Source organism: Pan paniscus, chromosome 3 (assembly GCF_029289425.2).
Source record: "Pan paniscus chromosome 3, NHGRI_mPanPan1-v2.0_pri, whole genome shotgun sequence".
Classification (NCBI taxonomy): Eukaryota; Metazoa; Chordata; class Mammalia; order Primates; family Hominidae; genus Pan; species Pan paniscus.
The window spans coordinates 54,481,738-54,497,792 of NC_073252.2; the positions used below are offsets into that span (position 1 = coordinate 54,481,738).

A 16,055-nucleotide genomic window follows, 5' to 3' on the forward strand; every position below is an offset into this window, starting at 1 on the left:
TCTCACTCTGGTGCCCAGGCTGGAGTGCAGTAACATGATCCCAGCTCACTGCAGCCTCAAACCCTTGAGCTTAAGCAATCCAACTACCTCAGCCTCCCAAGTAGCTGAGATTACAGGCATGCACCACCATATCTAACTAATTTTTAAATTTTTTGTAGAGATGAGGCCCTGCTATGTTGCCTGGGCTGGTCTCAAAACTCCTGGCCTCAAGCGATCCTTCTGCTTTAGCTTCCCAAAGTGTTGGAATTACAGATGTGAGCTATGGCTCCTGGCCAGTAATCCATTTTTTATAGGTTAAAAATGTGTGTGTCTGGGTATGCAGCCTAGCTACAGTTTTTGTTAGCTACTGGGATTTTTTTATATTTCGTAGTATTTCACTACATTAACTCCAAAGTAATAAACAACCTACCTTTCAAAGGGAGAAACTCTGGAATTGTTTTTATTCTTCCAGAATAGATTATCTATTTGACATATTTTCACCAAGACAATCCATTTTATCCATGTTAAAGATTTGCTATTCAATATAGTCATTTTTTTCTATCATTGCTCTTAACTTTTCAGAATATATGTGTTTCTATAACCTTTATATCAACAGCCATATCACTCATTTTTACACTGAAAAAACTGGCAAACTTAAATCTCCTGAGCCAACCATAACTAGCTACAAACTTTGGCTATGGACATTGTACTTTCCTTTTACTGCTTCAGACAGATTTTTCACCTTTGCTTGAAGCTAGGCAACTTTTGTTTTAGAATTAATTCTCCATCCTCATTATTAACACATTTCCATTTCATAGAGATTTCCTGTATGTTGTTCTTTATCCATGGGTGATGCTTTTTCCACTGTTAACTCTTTTTTTATTTTTATTTTTTGAGACAGAGTCTCATTCTGTCACCCAGGCTGGAGTGCAGTGGCACAATCTCAGCTCACTGCAACCTTTGCCTCCCAGGTTCAAGTGATTCTTGTGCCTCAGCCTCCCAAGCAGCTGGGATTACAGGTGCATGCCACCACACCCAGCTAATTTTTGTATTTTTATTAGAGGCAGGGTTTCACCATGTTGGCCAGGCTGGTCTTGAACTCCTGACCTCAAGTGATCTGCCTGCCTCAGCCTCCTGAAGTGCTGGGATTATAGGCATGAGGCATTGCCCCCAGCCTCACTGTTAACTCTTCAATAGTTCTGTAGAGCTCTACAAAGGAGTAGTGTTACTGTGAGGATAACAAATTATCTAGAGATGCTGATGAAAGGGTTTATTGCTGTGATTGCTTTGCCTTATCTCTTGCCAACAATTTCTATAGCAACATTTAATTAAAACTGAACAAATTCCTGTCATGTGAAGAGATAATCACTGTCACAGATTCCACATTTAGGAACCATAGAGTATCAATACATTTCTTATATACTTCTTTACTTCTTTTTTTTGAGACAGGGTTTTGCTGTGTCATCCAGGCTGGAGTGCAGTGGCAACATCATGGCTCACTACAGCCTTGATCCCCTGGGCTTAGGCAATCTTCCCACCTCAGCTTCCTGAGTAGCTGGGACCACAGGAGTGCACCAACACACCTGGCTATGAGTCACTGTACCTGGCCTCTTTTTTTTTTTTTTGGACACATGGTCTTGCTCTGTTGCCCAGGCTGGAGTGCAGTGGCATGCTCATAGCTCACTGCAGCCTTGAACTCCTGGGCTTAAGCCATCTTTCTACCTCAGTCTCCCAAGGAGCTGGGACTACAGGTGCAGGCTACCATGCCCAGCTAACACAATTTTTTTTTTAGAGATGGAGTCTATTTATCTATTTATCTATTTTCCAGCTGAGGGACAGTTGAGTTGTTTGCAGTTTTTGACAATTAAACGTGAAGTGTTATATAAACATTTGTAAATGTGTTTTTTGTGTGTGAATATACAGTTTCACATTTAGTTGGTAAATACCTGAAAATGGATTTGCTGGGTCACTTGGTAAGTATATGTTTAACTTTATAAGAAACTATCAAATTTTTCCAAAATGACTACACTATTTTGTATTTCAACCAGCAATGCATAATAATTTCAGTTGTGCCTTATCCCCACCAATACTTGGTATTGTCAATTTAATTTTAGCCATTCTAATAGGTGTGAAGTGGCATCTCATTGTGGTTTTAATTTGTATTTCCCTAACGACAAAGATGTTGAGAATCTTTTCATGTGCTTATTTGCACATGAGAGAGCTGTATATCTTCTTTGATGAAATATCTGCTCAAATCTTTTGCCCATTTTTAATGGTTGTTTGTTTTCACATTTTTGAGTCATTATTTATTTTGATGTTCAAATTAGTCCAGTTTTTCTAGTGAGATCCCCTTCAAGGTAGCTTCTGTCTCCTTTTGACAAGTCCTCATCATTCTTTGAGGAATTCCTTGCTATCTGGCACAACAGATAATGCAGATGGATTTGTACCAGCCAGAAATCAGCCATCTCTCTAAGGATCCCTAATTTCCTTTAGTAGAAAATCATATTTAGAAATTAAGATCTGGGCTCTAGGTGTGTCCACTGATTTGGGGGGAGTCATTGTTCCAAGGCCCTCTTAGTGGACAGAGCTAGGTACATAGACATATGTATATACATACACATTTACTATGAGTTTATTTCTATTTCTACCTATGGTTACTGAAATCTACAAAGATACCTCTAATTGTGAATCCAACACCCAGGTTTGGCCTGGTTTACTATTCTCTTCTTTAACAGTAAGAAATTTAGCTGTATGTTATTCCATGTATAATTTAATATTTGTACTTATTTGATTAATTATTTTATATATATCTAAACTCCTATTACTGCTACTATGATTTCCCTTTTTTAAAAAAGATATATTTGTCATGTTTTAACATTAAGGTTTTGTTAGCTTCATAAAACAAGTTGAGCAGTGGTCTCTCTTTATTTCCTGAAAAAGTTTAATAAGTTGGTGTTATTTGTTCCTTGAATATTAATGGAATTCACTGGTGAAGCCATCTGTCCCAAGAGCTTTATTCTGGGGAAAGTTTTGGATAATTTTTTTTTTTTTTGAGACTGAGTTTTGCTCTTGTTGCCCAGGCTGGAGTGCAATGGTGCGATCTCGGCTCACGGCAACCTCCGCCTCCTGGGTTCAAGTGATTCTCCTGCCTCAGCCTCCTGAGTAGCTGGGATTACAGGCGTGCACCACCACGCCCGGCTAATTTTGTATTTTTAGTAGAGAAGGTGTTTCTCCATGTTGGTCAGGCTGGTCTTGAACTCCCGACCTCAGGTGATCCGCCCGCCTCGGCCTCCCAAAGTGCTGGGATTACAGGTGTGAGCCACCGCGCCCAGCCTGATTTCAGTTTCTTTTTTTTTTTTTTGAGACAGAGTCTTGATCTGTCGCCCAGGCTGGAGTGCAATGGCGCGATCTCGGCTCACTGCAAGCTTTGCCTCCCAGGTTCATGCCATCCTCCTGCCTCAGCCTCCCAAGTAGCTGGGACTACAGGCACCTGCCACTACGCCCGGCTAATTTTTTTGTATTTTTAGTAGAGATGGGGTTTCACCGTGTTAGCCAGAATGGTCTTGATCTCCTGATCTCGTGATCTGCCCGTCTCGGCCTCCCAAAGTGCTGGGAGTGTGAACCACTGTGCCCGGCCTCTCAATTTCTTTAAAATATACAGTGCTATTCAGATTTTGTTTCTTCTTGTGTCTCTTTTGGTAGGTTGTATTTTTTAATCCTTTTGTTCGTGTCATACAATTTTTAAAATTTGTTGGCATGACGTTGTTCATAGCATTCTCTTATTGTCCTTATGTTTTGTTTTTGCTTTTGAGACGGAGTCTTGCTCTGTCACTGAGACTGGAGTACAGTAGCACAATCTCAACTCGCTGCAACTTCTACCTCCTGGGATTAAGCGATTCTCCTGCCTCAGCCTCCCGAGTTACTGGGATTACAGGCATGAGCCACTACACTCGGCTAATTTTTGTATTTTTAGTAGAGACGGGGTTTCACCATGTTGGCCAGGCTGGTCTCAAACTTCTAACCTCCAGTGATACATCCACCTCAGCCTCCCAAAGTGCTGGGATTACAGGCGTGAGCCACTGCACCCGGCCTCTTATTGTCCTTTTAATATCTGTAAGGACTGTGATGATTATTCCTTATTTATTTTTACTTTATTATGTTCACTTTCTTTTTCTTGATCAGTATAGTTAGGAGTTTGTCAATTTTGTTGTGTTTTTCAACAAAATCAAGCCTTTGGCATTGTTAATTTCCTCTGTTATCTGTCAGTTCCCTATTTTATTGATGTCTCATCTTAGTTTTCCCCTTTTACTTACTTTGGGTTTATTCTCTCAATTTTTCTAGGTTCTTAAGGAAACCCATCACTTGGTCACTTAGTTTTTTGTTTTTTGTTTTGTTTTGTTTTGTAATGTAAGCATGTAAAGCTACACATTTTCCTCTAAGCACTGCTTTACCTTCATCCCACAGCTTTTGATATGTTGTATTTTCATTTCTATGCTTACTGAAATCTACAAAGATACTTTTAATTCTAATCCAACATCACAGAGTTTGGTGTAGTTTACTATCCTCTTCTTTGAGAGTGAGAAAATTAGCTGTATGTTATTCTATGTATAATTTAATATATTTACTTATTTGATTATTTTGTATATATCTAACCTCTTATTACTGCTACTATAATTTCCTTTTTTTAAAAAAGATATCTTTGTCATGTTTTAACATTAAGGTTAGTCCAGGCTGGGTGCAGTGGCTCACGCCTGTAATCCCAGCACTTTGGGAGGCTGAGGCGGGCGGATCACAAGGTCAGGAGATCAAGACCATCCTGGCTAGCTAACATGGTGAAACCCCATCTCTACTAAAAATACAAAAAAATTAGCCGAGCGTGGTGGCAGGCGCCTGTAGTCCCAGCTACTCGGGAGGCTGAGGCAGGAGATTGATGTGAACCTGGGAGGCAGAGCTTGCAGTGAGCCAAGATGGTGCCACTGCACTCCAGCCTGGGTGACAGAGCAAGACTCCGTCTTAAAAAAAAAAAAAAAGAAAGGTTAGTCCAAACGTTTTCTAATTTCCCTTGTAATTTCTTCTCTGACCTATGAATTATTTAGAAATGTGGTTTAATAGCCAGGTATTTGAGGTTTCCCTAGATATCTTATTACTGATTAATTTGTAATTTAATTCCATTGTAGTCAGAGAATACACTCAGTGTGATCTTGATTTTTTTAGATTCAATAAGACATGTTTTATGGTCTACAGTCTATCTTGGTGATTGACTTCGTTCCCTTGAAAAAATGTATATTCTTTGTTGTTGGATGAATTGTTCTATAAATGTGAAATTAGATCAAGGTGGTTAATAGTACAGTATTCTTCAGGTCATCTATGCTCTTAATTTTTTTTGTTTAGGTCTATCAGTTCTTGAAAGAGTGCTGTAAAAATCTTTTATTATGTTGTAGAATTGCCTATTTCTCTCTTATATCTGTTTGTTTTAATTTAATTTAATTAATTAATTTATTTCAAGACAGAGTCTCGCTTTGTTGCCCACGCTGGTCTTGACCTCCTGAACTCAAGTGATCCACCCGCATCGGCCCCCCAAAGTGCTGGCATTACAGGCATGAGCCACCATACCTGGCCTGTATCTATTTATTTTTGCTCCATGTATTTTATTATTATTTTTTTAGAAATGGGGTCTCACTCTGTTGCCCAGGCTGGAGTGCAGTGGCATGATAGCTCACTGCAACCTTGAATTCCTAGGATCAAGCGATCTTCCCCCATCAACCTCCTGAGTAACTAAGACTACAGGCACAGCTCACCACACCCAGCTAATTTTTTTCTTTTTTGTTTTGAGAGATGGGGTCTTGCTCTGATGTTGTGGCTGGCCTTGCTATGTTGCTCAAACTCCTGACCTCCTCCTGAGCCTCTTGAGTAGCTGGGATTACAGGAGTGAGCCACCACGCCTGGCTGCTTTATGTATTTTAAATCTCTATTATTAGTTATTTGCACATAATTGTCTTGTCTTTCTGATACATTGTACCTTTTCTCATTATGAAATGCCTCTCTTTATCTCTGCAGTGGTCTGTGCTTTGAAGTCTATTTTATCTGATATTAAAATAGCCATTCCAAACTTCTTATACGTATGTTTGCATAGTAAATCTTGTTGATTTCATTTAATTTCACCCTATCTGTTTTTTATATTTATATTTAAAGTGTTTCTTTCACAGACAGCAGATAAATAGGATTTTTCCTTTGTATACATTCTGTCAGTCTTTGCCTTTTAATTGGAATGTGTATTCGTTTATTATTTCTGCTACCTTAGAGATGTGGTAGTCCCCCCTTATCTATAGTTTTGCTTTCTGCACTTTCAGTTACCTGTGGTCAACTGTGGTCTGAAAATGTTAGTGGAAAGTTCCAGAAATAAACGGTTCTTAAGTTTTAAATTGCACACCATTTTGAATAGCCTGATGAAATCTTGAGCTGTCTAGCTCTGTTCTGCTCGGGACATGAATTGTCCCATTGTCCCGTGTATCCATGCTGTATACATGTATGCTACCTACCCTTTTATTGCTTAGTAGCTGTCTAGGCTTTCAGATTTAAAAAACACAATACTGTATATTTAGGGCTTGGTACTATCTGAGGTTTCAGGCATCCGCTGGGGGCCTTGGAACATATCCCTCATGGATTGGGGGGACTACTTAACACACTAAATTAATATCCATTTATTTTCTCACAGTTTCTGGGTCAAGAGCTAGGGCACAGCTGCTTCTCTGCATGAGTCTCACAGGTGGAAATCAAGGTGTCTGCAGGGCTGCGTTATTTTCTGGAGGCATCAGGGAGAAACCATTTCCAGGTTCACTTGGGTTGTTGGGCTGATTTAGTTCCATATGGTTGTAGGGCAGAAGTCCCTATTTCCTTGCTGGCTAACAGCTGGGGGTTGTTCTCAGCTTCTAGATGCCACCCACATTCCTTGGCTCATGGCCCACTTCCTCTGCCTTCAAAACCAGCAACAGTGGTCAAATCTCTCTTACACTTGAATCTCTCTGACCACTCCTTCTGCCACATCTCTGACTTACTCTGATGCTAAGAGCTCACATGATTACACTGGGCCCACGAAGATAATCTATCCTAATTAGTAACATTTAACAGCTAATTAGTAACAATTAACAGCTAATTAGTAACATTTATTCCATGTACAAAGTCCCTTCATATCGGTACTGAAATTAGTTTGATTAACTAGCTAGGGACAGGAATCGTAAGGGCATAGCTTTACAATCCTGCTGATCACAGAATGTTTAGACCATTAACATTTAATGTGATAATTGATATTTTTGGATCTAGTCCCATCTTTTTATTATTTGTTTTCTGTTTGCTCCTCTGTTTTTCCTTTCCAGTTTTCTTTTGTTTTTGAATAGTTTTAGTATTTTTTCGGCAATATCTTTTTATTTTTTTTTTAGTGATTGCTCGAGGAATTACAATATACATCACTAATTTTTCATAGTCTACATTGTACCCCTTGAAATAAAAAGTACGAATTGCCCATCCATTTCTCCATCATCCAGGAAAGACGTTGGTTTTGAGGTTGACATACCTATAAAGGACAGTAACTACCATGGCTTCCACCACTTTGGCAAAACCTCAGATGTGTGGTCTTCTGGCCAAATGTCTGCAATTTCATATTGTTGGAGCCTTTATTGTATCCCTGAGGGTTGCAGCTGTCTGTAAGATTGCTGTGGCTGAACCAAGAAAGAAGACATACGCAGATTTCTACAGAAATTGTGATTCTGTGAAAGATTTGGAGGAGATGGGGAAGGCTGGTATCTTTCAGAATACAAAGTGATTTTGGAATGCGAAAGATTTCTTTGGGTTGAATTACCTAGAAGTTTGTCACTTACCTGTGTTCCTGAGCTATGAAACATGAATATGTGGTCTAAGAAATAGTTTCTTTTGATAAATAATTAACAACAAAAAAAGTAGGAACATTGCTAACATATTCCCTTCTCCCCAGTTTGCACTTTAAGTTAGAACTTCATATGTACTACATTTACATATCTCCAGAACGCCAATACGTTATATGTTTTGTTTTAAACAGTCATAAATAGTTTAAACAATTTATGAGAAAAAGTTGTCTTTTATATTTACCTAGCTCTTTACCATTTCTGTCGGTCTCTCTTCTTCCCTAGATTTTCCTCTGGTATTATTTTCCTTCAGCCTGAAAAACTTCTTGTTAGTATTTCTTGCAGAGCAGGTCTGACGGTGACAAATGTTCTTAGTTTTTCTTCGTTTGAGAATGACTTTATTTTACTTTAATTCTTGAAGTATATTTTATTGGATATGGAATTTGGGTTGACATATTTTTGTTTTTGTTTTTCCTCCCAGCACTATAAAGATGGGATTCTTCTGTCTTCTGATCTCTGTAATTTCTGGTGGGAAATTCTCAGGCATTTGAATTGTTTCCCTATATGTAATGTTTCATTTTCCTCTAGCTGCTTTCAAGATTTAATTTTTATCTTTTCTTTTCATTAGCTTAAATATGATGTATCTAGACATAGTTTTCTTTGAGTTTGTCCTGTTTGGGGTTTGCCAGCCTTCTTGAATCTTTAAACTTATATATTTTACCAGATTTGGGGAGTTGTTGGTCATTGCTTTTTGAAATTTTTTTTTTCTGCCATAATCTCTCACCTCTCCTTCTGAGAGTCTAATGATATGTATGGTAGACCATTTAGTATTTTCTCATAGGTTCCCGAGACTCTCTTCACTTTTTCTTAATCATTTTTCTTTCTGTTCTTCAGATTGGGCCACTTCTATTCATCTATCCTCAAGTTCTCTGACTTTTTACTTTATCATCTTCATTCTGCTATTAAGTCCATCCAGTGAGATTTAAAAATTTCAGATACTGTGCTTTTTAGTCCCAAAATATACATTTGGCTCCCTTTTATAGCATCTATTTCTCTGCTAAGAATTCCTATACCTTCATTCATTTCAAGTATGTTTTCCTTTACTTCATGTAGCAGAGTTATAAGGGCTGCTTCAAAGTCTTTATATGATGGTTCCAACAGGTTTTTGTTTTTGTATTTTTGTAATAAGTAGAAGAGATGGGCTGTAGTGGGCTTACACTGCCTTGGCAGATCAGAAGTATCTTTTAACATATGCATAAACTAAGATCAAAGAATAACATCCACTCAGCAGTAATGTTTGGGACTAAAGAAAAGGAAAAGAACAATGTCCCCTTACTTCATTCTTTTCCATGTAGGCAACTTGAGCTATGAATAGTTAATTATAAACATCTAATATTTGAACAAATAGAATTGAAATTTTGGGGAAGTGGAACTTTTGCAATTACTGAGAACCTATGATGCTCTATTATTAATTTATAGGTATCAGGACCTCCCCTGTCAGATGATTCAGGGGCTGATTTGCCTCAAATGGAACACCAGCACTGAGAACCATTTTGGTTCTGAACTGGGTAGGTGTGATTTCCCATACTTAAAGCTGTGCAGCCTTTCACAGGTACTATTTTGTGGCTTGCTGAATACCAATTTTTCAGCTGAAACCATCTCCAGTGATTGATTCCATGAGAACTTCTGATAGAGAAAGAGTTGTGCCACTTAGAAAACCAGAAGTAGTATTTATCTCTGAGATGAAATCCCTTTTCGCAGAGCGTACATCTCTTGCTCTTAAACTAATCTCCTGCATTTTATTGGATATAGTAACGTTAATTTAGGGTGACAAGTGCTCAAGAAAGATATATACCTATCTTCCTTATCAGTCATTTGCCCTGTGGGCCTGTAAAGCAAGATTGATTGATTATAGTGATGCCTTGGTTAACGTTCTGAAAGATGCATCCTTAGGTGATTTCACTGTTACGCTAACATCATAGTTTACTTACACAAACCTAGATGATATAACCTACTATACTCCTAGGCTATATGGTATAGCCTATTCCTCCTAGGCTACAATCCTGTACAGCATGTTACTGTACTGAATACTGTAAGCAATTGTAACACAATGGTAAATATTCATATATCAAAACATAGAAAAGGTAATGCATTGCACTATGATGTTACTAGCTACAATGTCACTAGGCAATAAGAATTTTCAGCTTCATGATAATCTATGGGACTACCATTGTATATGCAGCTCATTGTTGACCTAAACATTGTTATACAGTGCATGGTTATACTTGGCAATATTTTTCCCAATAAAGAGAGATCAGTGCTATACCAAATTATTGACTTCCTTTTAAATATAACTTTTTTAGTATTAAAAAAGCCAAAACAAAATCAGACTTTTTTTTTTGAGAGGGGATCTTACTGTATTGTCCAGGCTGGAGTGCAGTGGTGTGATCTCGGCTCACTGCAATCTCTGCCTCCTAGGCTGAAGCGATCCTCCTACCCCAGCCTCCTGAGTAGCTGGGGCCACAGGTGTGTGCCACAAAGCCCGGCTAATTTTTTGTATTTTTGGTAGAGATGGGGTTTCACCATATTGCCCAGGGTGGCCTCAAACTCCTGAGCTCAAATGATCTGCCCGTCTTGGCCTCCCTAAGTGCTGGAATTAGAGGTGTGAGCCACCATGTCTGGCCAATCAGACCATTTTGAATGATAATTTATTTGCTCAAGCAAGTCATTCAATGTTTAATATCTCATTAACTATGTAAAATATTATGATGATAAATTCCCACATTATCACAACTGTATTTATTTATTTTTTTGAGATGGTGTCTTGCTCTGTCACCCAGGCTGGAGTGCAGTGGCACAATCTCAGTTTACTGCAACCTCCAAGTGATCCTCATGCCTCAGCCTCCTGAGTAGCTGGGATCACAGGTGTGTGCCACCATGCCCAGCTAATTTTTGTATATTTAGTAGAGATGGGGTTTCACTATGTTGGCTAGGCTGGTCTTGACCTCCTGACCTCAGGTGATCTGCCCACCTTGCCCTCACAAAGTGCTGGGATTACAGTCATGAGTCACCATGCCCAGCCCCTAACTGTATTATTGGAATTAATCTGTTAACCTTTACAAAGCATTTTGAGCATCTGTGACATCAAAGGTGAATTTACTGTGAAGTGAACAAAGCTTAAGTTTTGATCTTTCATTTGCACAGGTCCTTTCAAGGCCCTGGGAGAGTCTTTGCAATGCATTCATTTGAGTTAATTCATGTTGAGCAATGAACAACTAATTCATACAAACCGTGTAAACTACAGGGTCTGCAAAACTTGGATGCGTTTTGTCAAAACTAGTCATTATTTGCATAAAAGGAGATGTGTGTTACACATGATAGTTTTTTTTTTTTTTTTTTTGACACGGAGTTTCGCTCTTGTTGCCCAGGCTGCAGTGCAATGGCACGATCTCTGCTCACTGCAACCTCCACCTCCCGGGTTCAAGTGATTCTCCTGCCTCAGCCTCCTGAGTAGCTGGGATTACAAGCATGGGCCACCATGCCCGGCTAATTTTTTTGTATTTTTAGTAGAATGGGGTTTCTCCATGTTGGTCAGGCTGGTCTTGAACTCCCAACCTCAGGTGATCTGCCCGCCTCGGCCTCCCAAAGTGTTGGGATTACAGGCGTGAGCCACTGCACCCGGCCATATGCAAGATAGTTTTGATTGGTAATTATTCTAAAGATTGTCTTAAAAATTTGCTTTTGATACATCTAATTGAAATCTAAGGTTTTCTTAAACTACATAGTACCCACCAATGTTATCAATATATACAATGTGAGAAAGCAAGTGAGATAGAAATTAATTTTTAGAAACATTTTTTGTAAAATAGTTGGTGGTATATCCTCCTGTGCTTTTAGATGATGCTCTTGCACTTGAGATGACATCTTCTTGCAGCAAGAGTGCTGATATCCCAAGAGGAGAGATTCATGGTTTTGATCATTTCCTTCTGAACTGCCTGCATTTTCTGAGGAAGGCCTTCTAGAAGAAGGAAAGACAAAGACTTCCAAATGTTTCAAAGGAAGATTGAACAAATGGCCCTCCCCAACTGTTATCCCATTACCTTTCACATCCACTGATGCTATTTCAAGACATATCCAGTGGAATAACAGTGATATGGTTCTTGTTACATGAATGTGTGTTTACTGTTAGGAGATTGTATATTTTAAGTTACCCATGATTAAAAGTGTGTAAAAAAGGGGGACAGAGAGAAATTCTATAAAAGGCCATGTTACTCATGCATTGAACTTTGTGTGTTTTCTGTATAAATGTGTACATTTATTTAGGAGTGGGTTTTGTGGGGGTAGGTGATAAAAATTAGGATCAGTTGAAGAAAATTGAAGAAACTAGGATCAGTAAGAGAAACTGTTTGCTTTACCTGAATTTAACTATGAAAACACACTTAATCTTACACGTTTCTAGATATTAAGTGAATATATAACTCCTGTCCATGGGTAGATGTGTATCTTTGACTTCTGTAATTATTGTTGATATTCTATCAGTGTATTATGAGACTCTGGTGTCCCTGCAGATCTTCTAAGAACCACACTAATGCAAGCTTGACAGAGAAACCTCTTTCGAATGACTTACTACAACTCTGGCATTGGTTAGTTCTATGTATTGTAAGATTCTGGTGCTAATGCTCCATACAGAATTGATCAGGACTGATTACTTTTCTGTGGACCAATTGCTATTGAACCACCCAGCTGAAGAGGGTTTGGGGAGAGAACGTTCATTATTATGGACTCCACTTTTGTCCCCTGGTAGTTTAAGGGTGATACTAGAATCCAGAGAAGTTCCTGTCTCCTTGTGGCCTCAAACACTCAGGCCATCTCAAAAGCTTTTCACCAAGGTGCAAAATCATTTACCTGCATTCCACACATCTTTTCCAATGCATGGATCCAAAACTTTTTAGGTGGGAGGAATAAACTAAGTTGGCTACAGGTTCTTGATTTCTGGGTTTCTACACATGCTCTGCATTTATCATTTTAGAGAATGGTTGTTTAGGGAACCAGAATTTGTGAGTTTTTTTTTTTTTTTTGCCTTAACCAGTTAATAGTGTGTTGCTTTTTTTCCAAAGCCATTGACTAGAACTTAGCTGAAGAATTTAACTAGAACTTTTCTTTATTACTCTGAGGAGCTTAATATTGAAATTCTGACCTTGCATATTTAAGCCTCAAAAGAGTAGGACATTCAAGAGGAGGCAAATAAGGGGTTTCAATGTACAAATCTATAGGTGGTGGTTAAATTAAAATTGGTCTTGATTTAAAAGCTCTACTTTTAATCTGTGACCAGCTGTTTGACAACATTAGTATGGATAACATGCTGAAAAAACTAGGGTCTCAGCATTAATAGGCTGCATATTAAAAAGTTACTATTTTATTTTTACTTTGAAAAACACTGCCGATAGATTCTGCAGCATGGCAAACAGGTAATACTTAAAGCCAAATGGCGCTTCGGCTTATTTCAATACTATTTTTATGTAAAGATCAGTGTGAAAATATCAGCTCAATGGTTGAGGTTCTAGGATCAATTGCCTTGCAGTTTTTATACTAGCTTTTGATATCTTTTGCCTATTAAAACACCTTGTGAACTTTAGAATTAAGGGACTAAAAAATATTTACCATAAGTCCAAGTTATGATTTGAGGATCATATCTGATTAGAACTGTGGCAGAACTACTAGAAAAAGATTCTGCAAATTGGTTTCAGTGATTCTTGTTGATGTAATCAACAAGATTACATAATCAACAATAATAGATATTGAACCAAAATGATCCTTTTTTTAAGTTTAAGGTTGTTTAGTTTCTCTTGCAAGGATATGATTTAGTCACACACTAATAGGGAATATGTGTATGTACTGGTGGGGAGCAGTGGGCTTGCTGCGTGTATATATGTTTTAAAATTAATAAATATTATCTTACTGGGCTCCATAGATGGTTTTAATTTAGATTTATTTAATTAAGAGGCTATAAATAATATAAACACTACTGTATGGCATTTAACAAATAAGTTTTAAATCTGTTAATTCTTCTGGAAAACTTTGGATGTAGGGATGGCAAGCTAATTTTCTTGTATAGCTGGTGATATAAGCAGCATGGTCATAAAAATAACATTTCTTGTAAAGACTAACTGGTAACAGTTGTGACAGAACCTGGTTTTCCTTACTGAGAATCCCTTGCTTGCTTAGAATATCTGACTTCCCATTGAAATGGAACATAGAAAATGTGTTTTCTTATGTGACTCTCATTATTGGTTCCTTTATCTTAGTTGTGCTACAATATAAGGCTGGACCTGTAATACACTATGTATCAGAATAGACTGAAAAATGTGATCGATTTGTTTTCTAAGTCCTCCTCTATATAACTGAACCATGGTCAGGGGATTAGAGAAGCAACAGAGCACTGCTCCTAAGGCTTTAGGCTAGTCTTAGTGAATTGGACTGAATGGATTTTTCTCTGTTGTTTTTTGCATTAAATGTTTTTGCACTAGAAGAGGGTGCTTAACACTCCTCTATCTATATGAATAAAAAATTATGTTCTCACATTGTTTTCTCAAGGGTCTTATTTTTTCTCTTGACAGCTTCAGACATGAAATAACTAGAAAATGTAATTAATATACAGCATATTTTTTTCTTAACATGCCCTCTGAGAAGTAAGTACCTTATGTTATCACTCGTGGGTAACTTGTGATTTAGAGCTTTGTGTTTATAGATATTTGTGGATATCTGATGTTGAATATATTCTGAGAAATTTTCTTTAAAACCAAACCCATCCACGAGACAGCATTTTTCTTTGTTTTCAGTGAAAATTTAGTTTTGCCCATTGCACATTCTTAATTTCTATATTCTCTAGTTTGGCACTCAGGGCCATCTCCTGTAGAAGTGAAGTTTCTGGTAACATTTTGGAAAATGTATTGTCAATTAATACGAACATATAAGAAAGGTTCAGGGAAATGAAAACAACATATCTCAATTCAGCATGTTTTCCTATCCCTAAGCTATGGTAGGTTCTCCTATCAGTCTGGAGAACAGGCTTTCATATCAGTTTACCTCCATCCAGCTATCCCACCTGCTCTAGACCTGGAAAGTGATCTTCATTAATCTTGCTGCTAGGATTTAAAAGTATCCCCTGACCACCCCCACCCCCCACCACAAAATAATGTTTTAATTGGTCACTTCCCTCCTTAACCTGTTTTATTATTTTATTTTATTATTATTATTTTTTATAGAGACGGGGTCTCACTATGTTGCCCAGGCTGGTCTTTAACTCCTGTGCCCAAACGATCCTCCTTCCTTGGCCTCCCAAAGTGCTAGAATTACAGGCAAGAGCCACCATGCCTGGCTTCCTCAACCTGTTTTTAGTTGTGTTCCTTGGCTTCTCACTCTTTTTGTTTACATGTATACCTATCTCCCCCCTGATTTTTTTTTTTCCCTTTAACTAGAAAAGCCATTTATTGAAAGGAGTTAAGTTGCTCCTCAACCCACCAGAAGAGTCAGGGTTAGATTCTGAAGGCACACAGGCAAGAACAATACCCAGTGTCACTGCCTCACTAAATTTTCAGTGTCTATAAAGATGGGGAACCTTATTTATCTATTTTTGCTCCACACCATCTAGCACAGTAATAACCCTATGAAAGTAGGAATGTTATTCATGTTTTATAGGCAAGATAATAGGCTTAGAAAACTTAAGGAATTGACTCAGTGTCACTCAATAAATGATAGAGCCATGAGTGTTGAAATAAATATATGATTATGATTATTTAGAGCTGGAATTAATTTTTAAAATCTGTTTAGATAATATAACATTGAGAGCTTAGACTCCTGGAGCTACATGCTTCCTCATTTACTTCTAGAGGAGAAGACAAGGAGTTTCCCCAGCCATTAAACAACACTTCACTGTCATTGAGCCTAATTTGGATACTGCTCATCCCTGAATCAATCACAGTAGCTAGGTGAATGACAAGCACTGATGGGCTTGAACCTTGGGCCTCTGTTAAATTCCCTTCCTTGAATTAATAATGGGATCAAAGGGAAACCGGATTATACTGATTGGCTTAGGCCAATTGCAGCCCACCCATGGAACCACATGGCTTCCACAAAGCAGGGCAGGCACAGAATGGACATTGGAAAAACGATCACAGTGCTAACCAGAGATGGACATTT

General features: G+C 38.1%; 1 protein-coding gene across 5 annotated transcripts in view; it reads left to right on the forward strand.

The window, feature by feature from the left end:
* CDKL2 (cyclin dependent kinase like 2) overlaps positions 1-14,435 on the forward strand; it is a 53,188-nt gene extending 38,753 nt beyond the window's left edge. For 2 of the 5 annotated variants that reach the window (XM_034958657.3, XM_034958659.3), the window contains 2 exons: positions 9,336-9,424; positions 11,754-14,435. In XM_034958657.3, coding sequence (XP_034814548.1) covers positions 9,336-9,401 — 66 coding nt within the window. In that variant the 3' untranslated portion in view covers positions 9,402-9,424; positions 11,754-14,435. Of the gene's footprint in view, positions 1-1,428; positions 7,573-9,335; positions 9,425-11,753 lie in introns of those variants that run through there. The other 3 variants (XM_063603787.1, XM_034958660.3, XM_055111422.2) reach the window with 2 other exon arrangements.
* Positions 14,436-16,055: the final 1,620 nt, after the last annotated feature.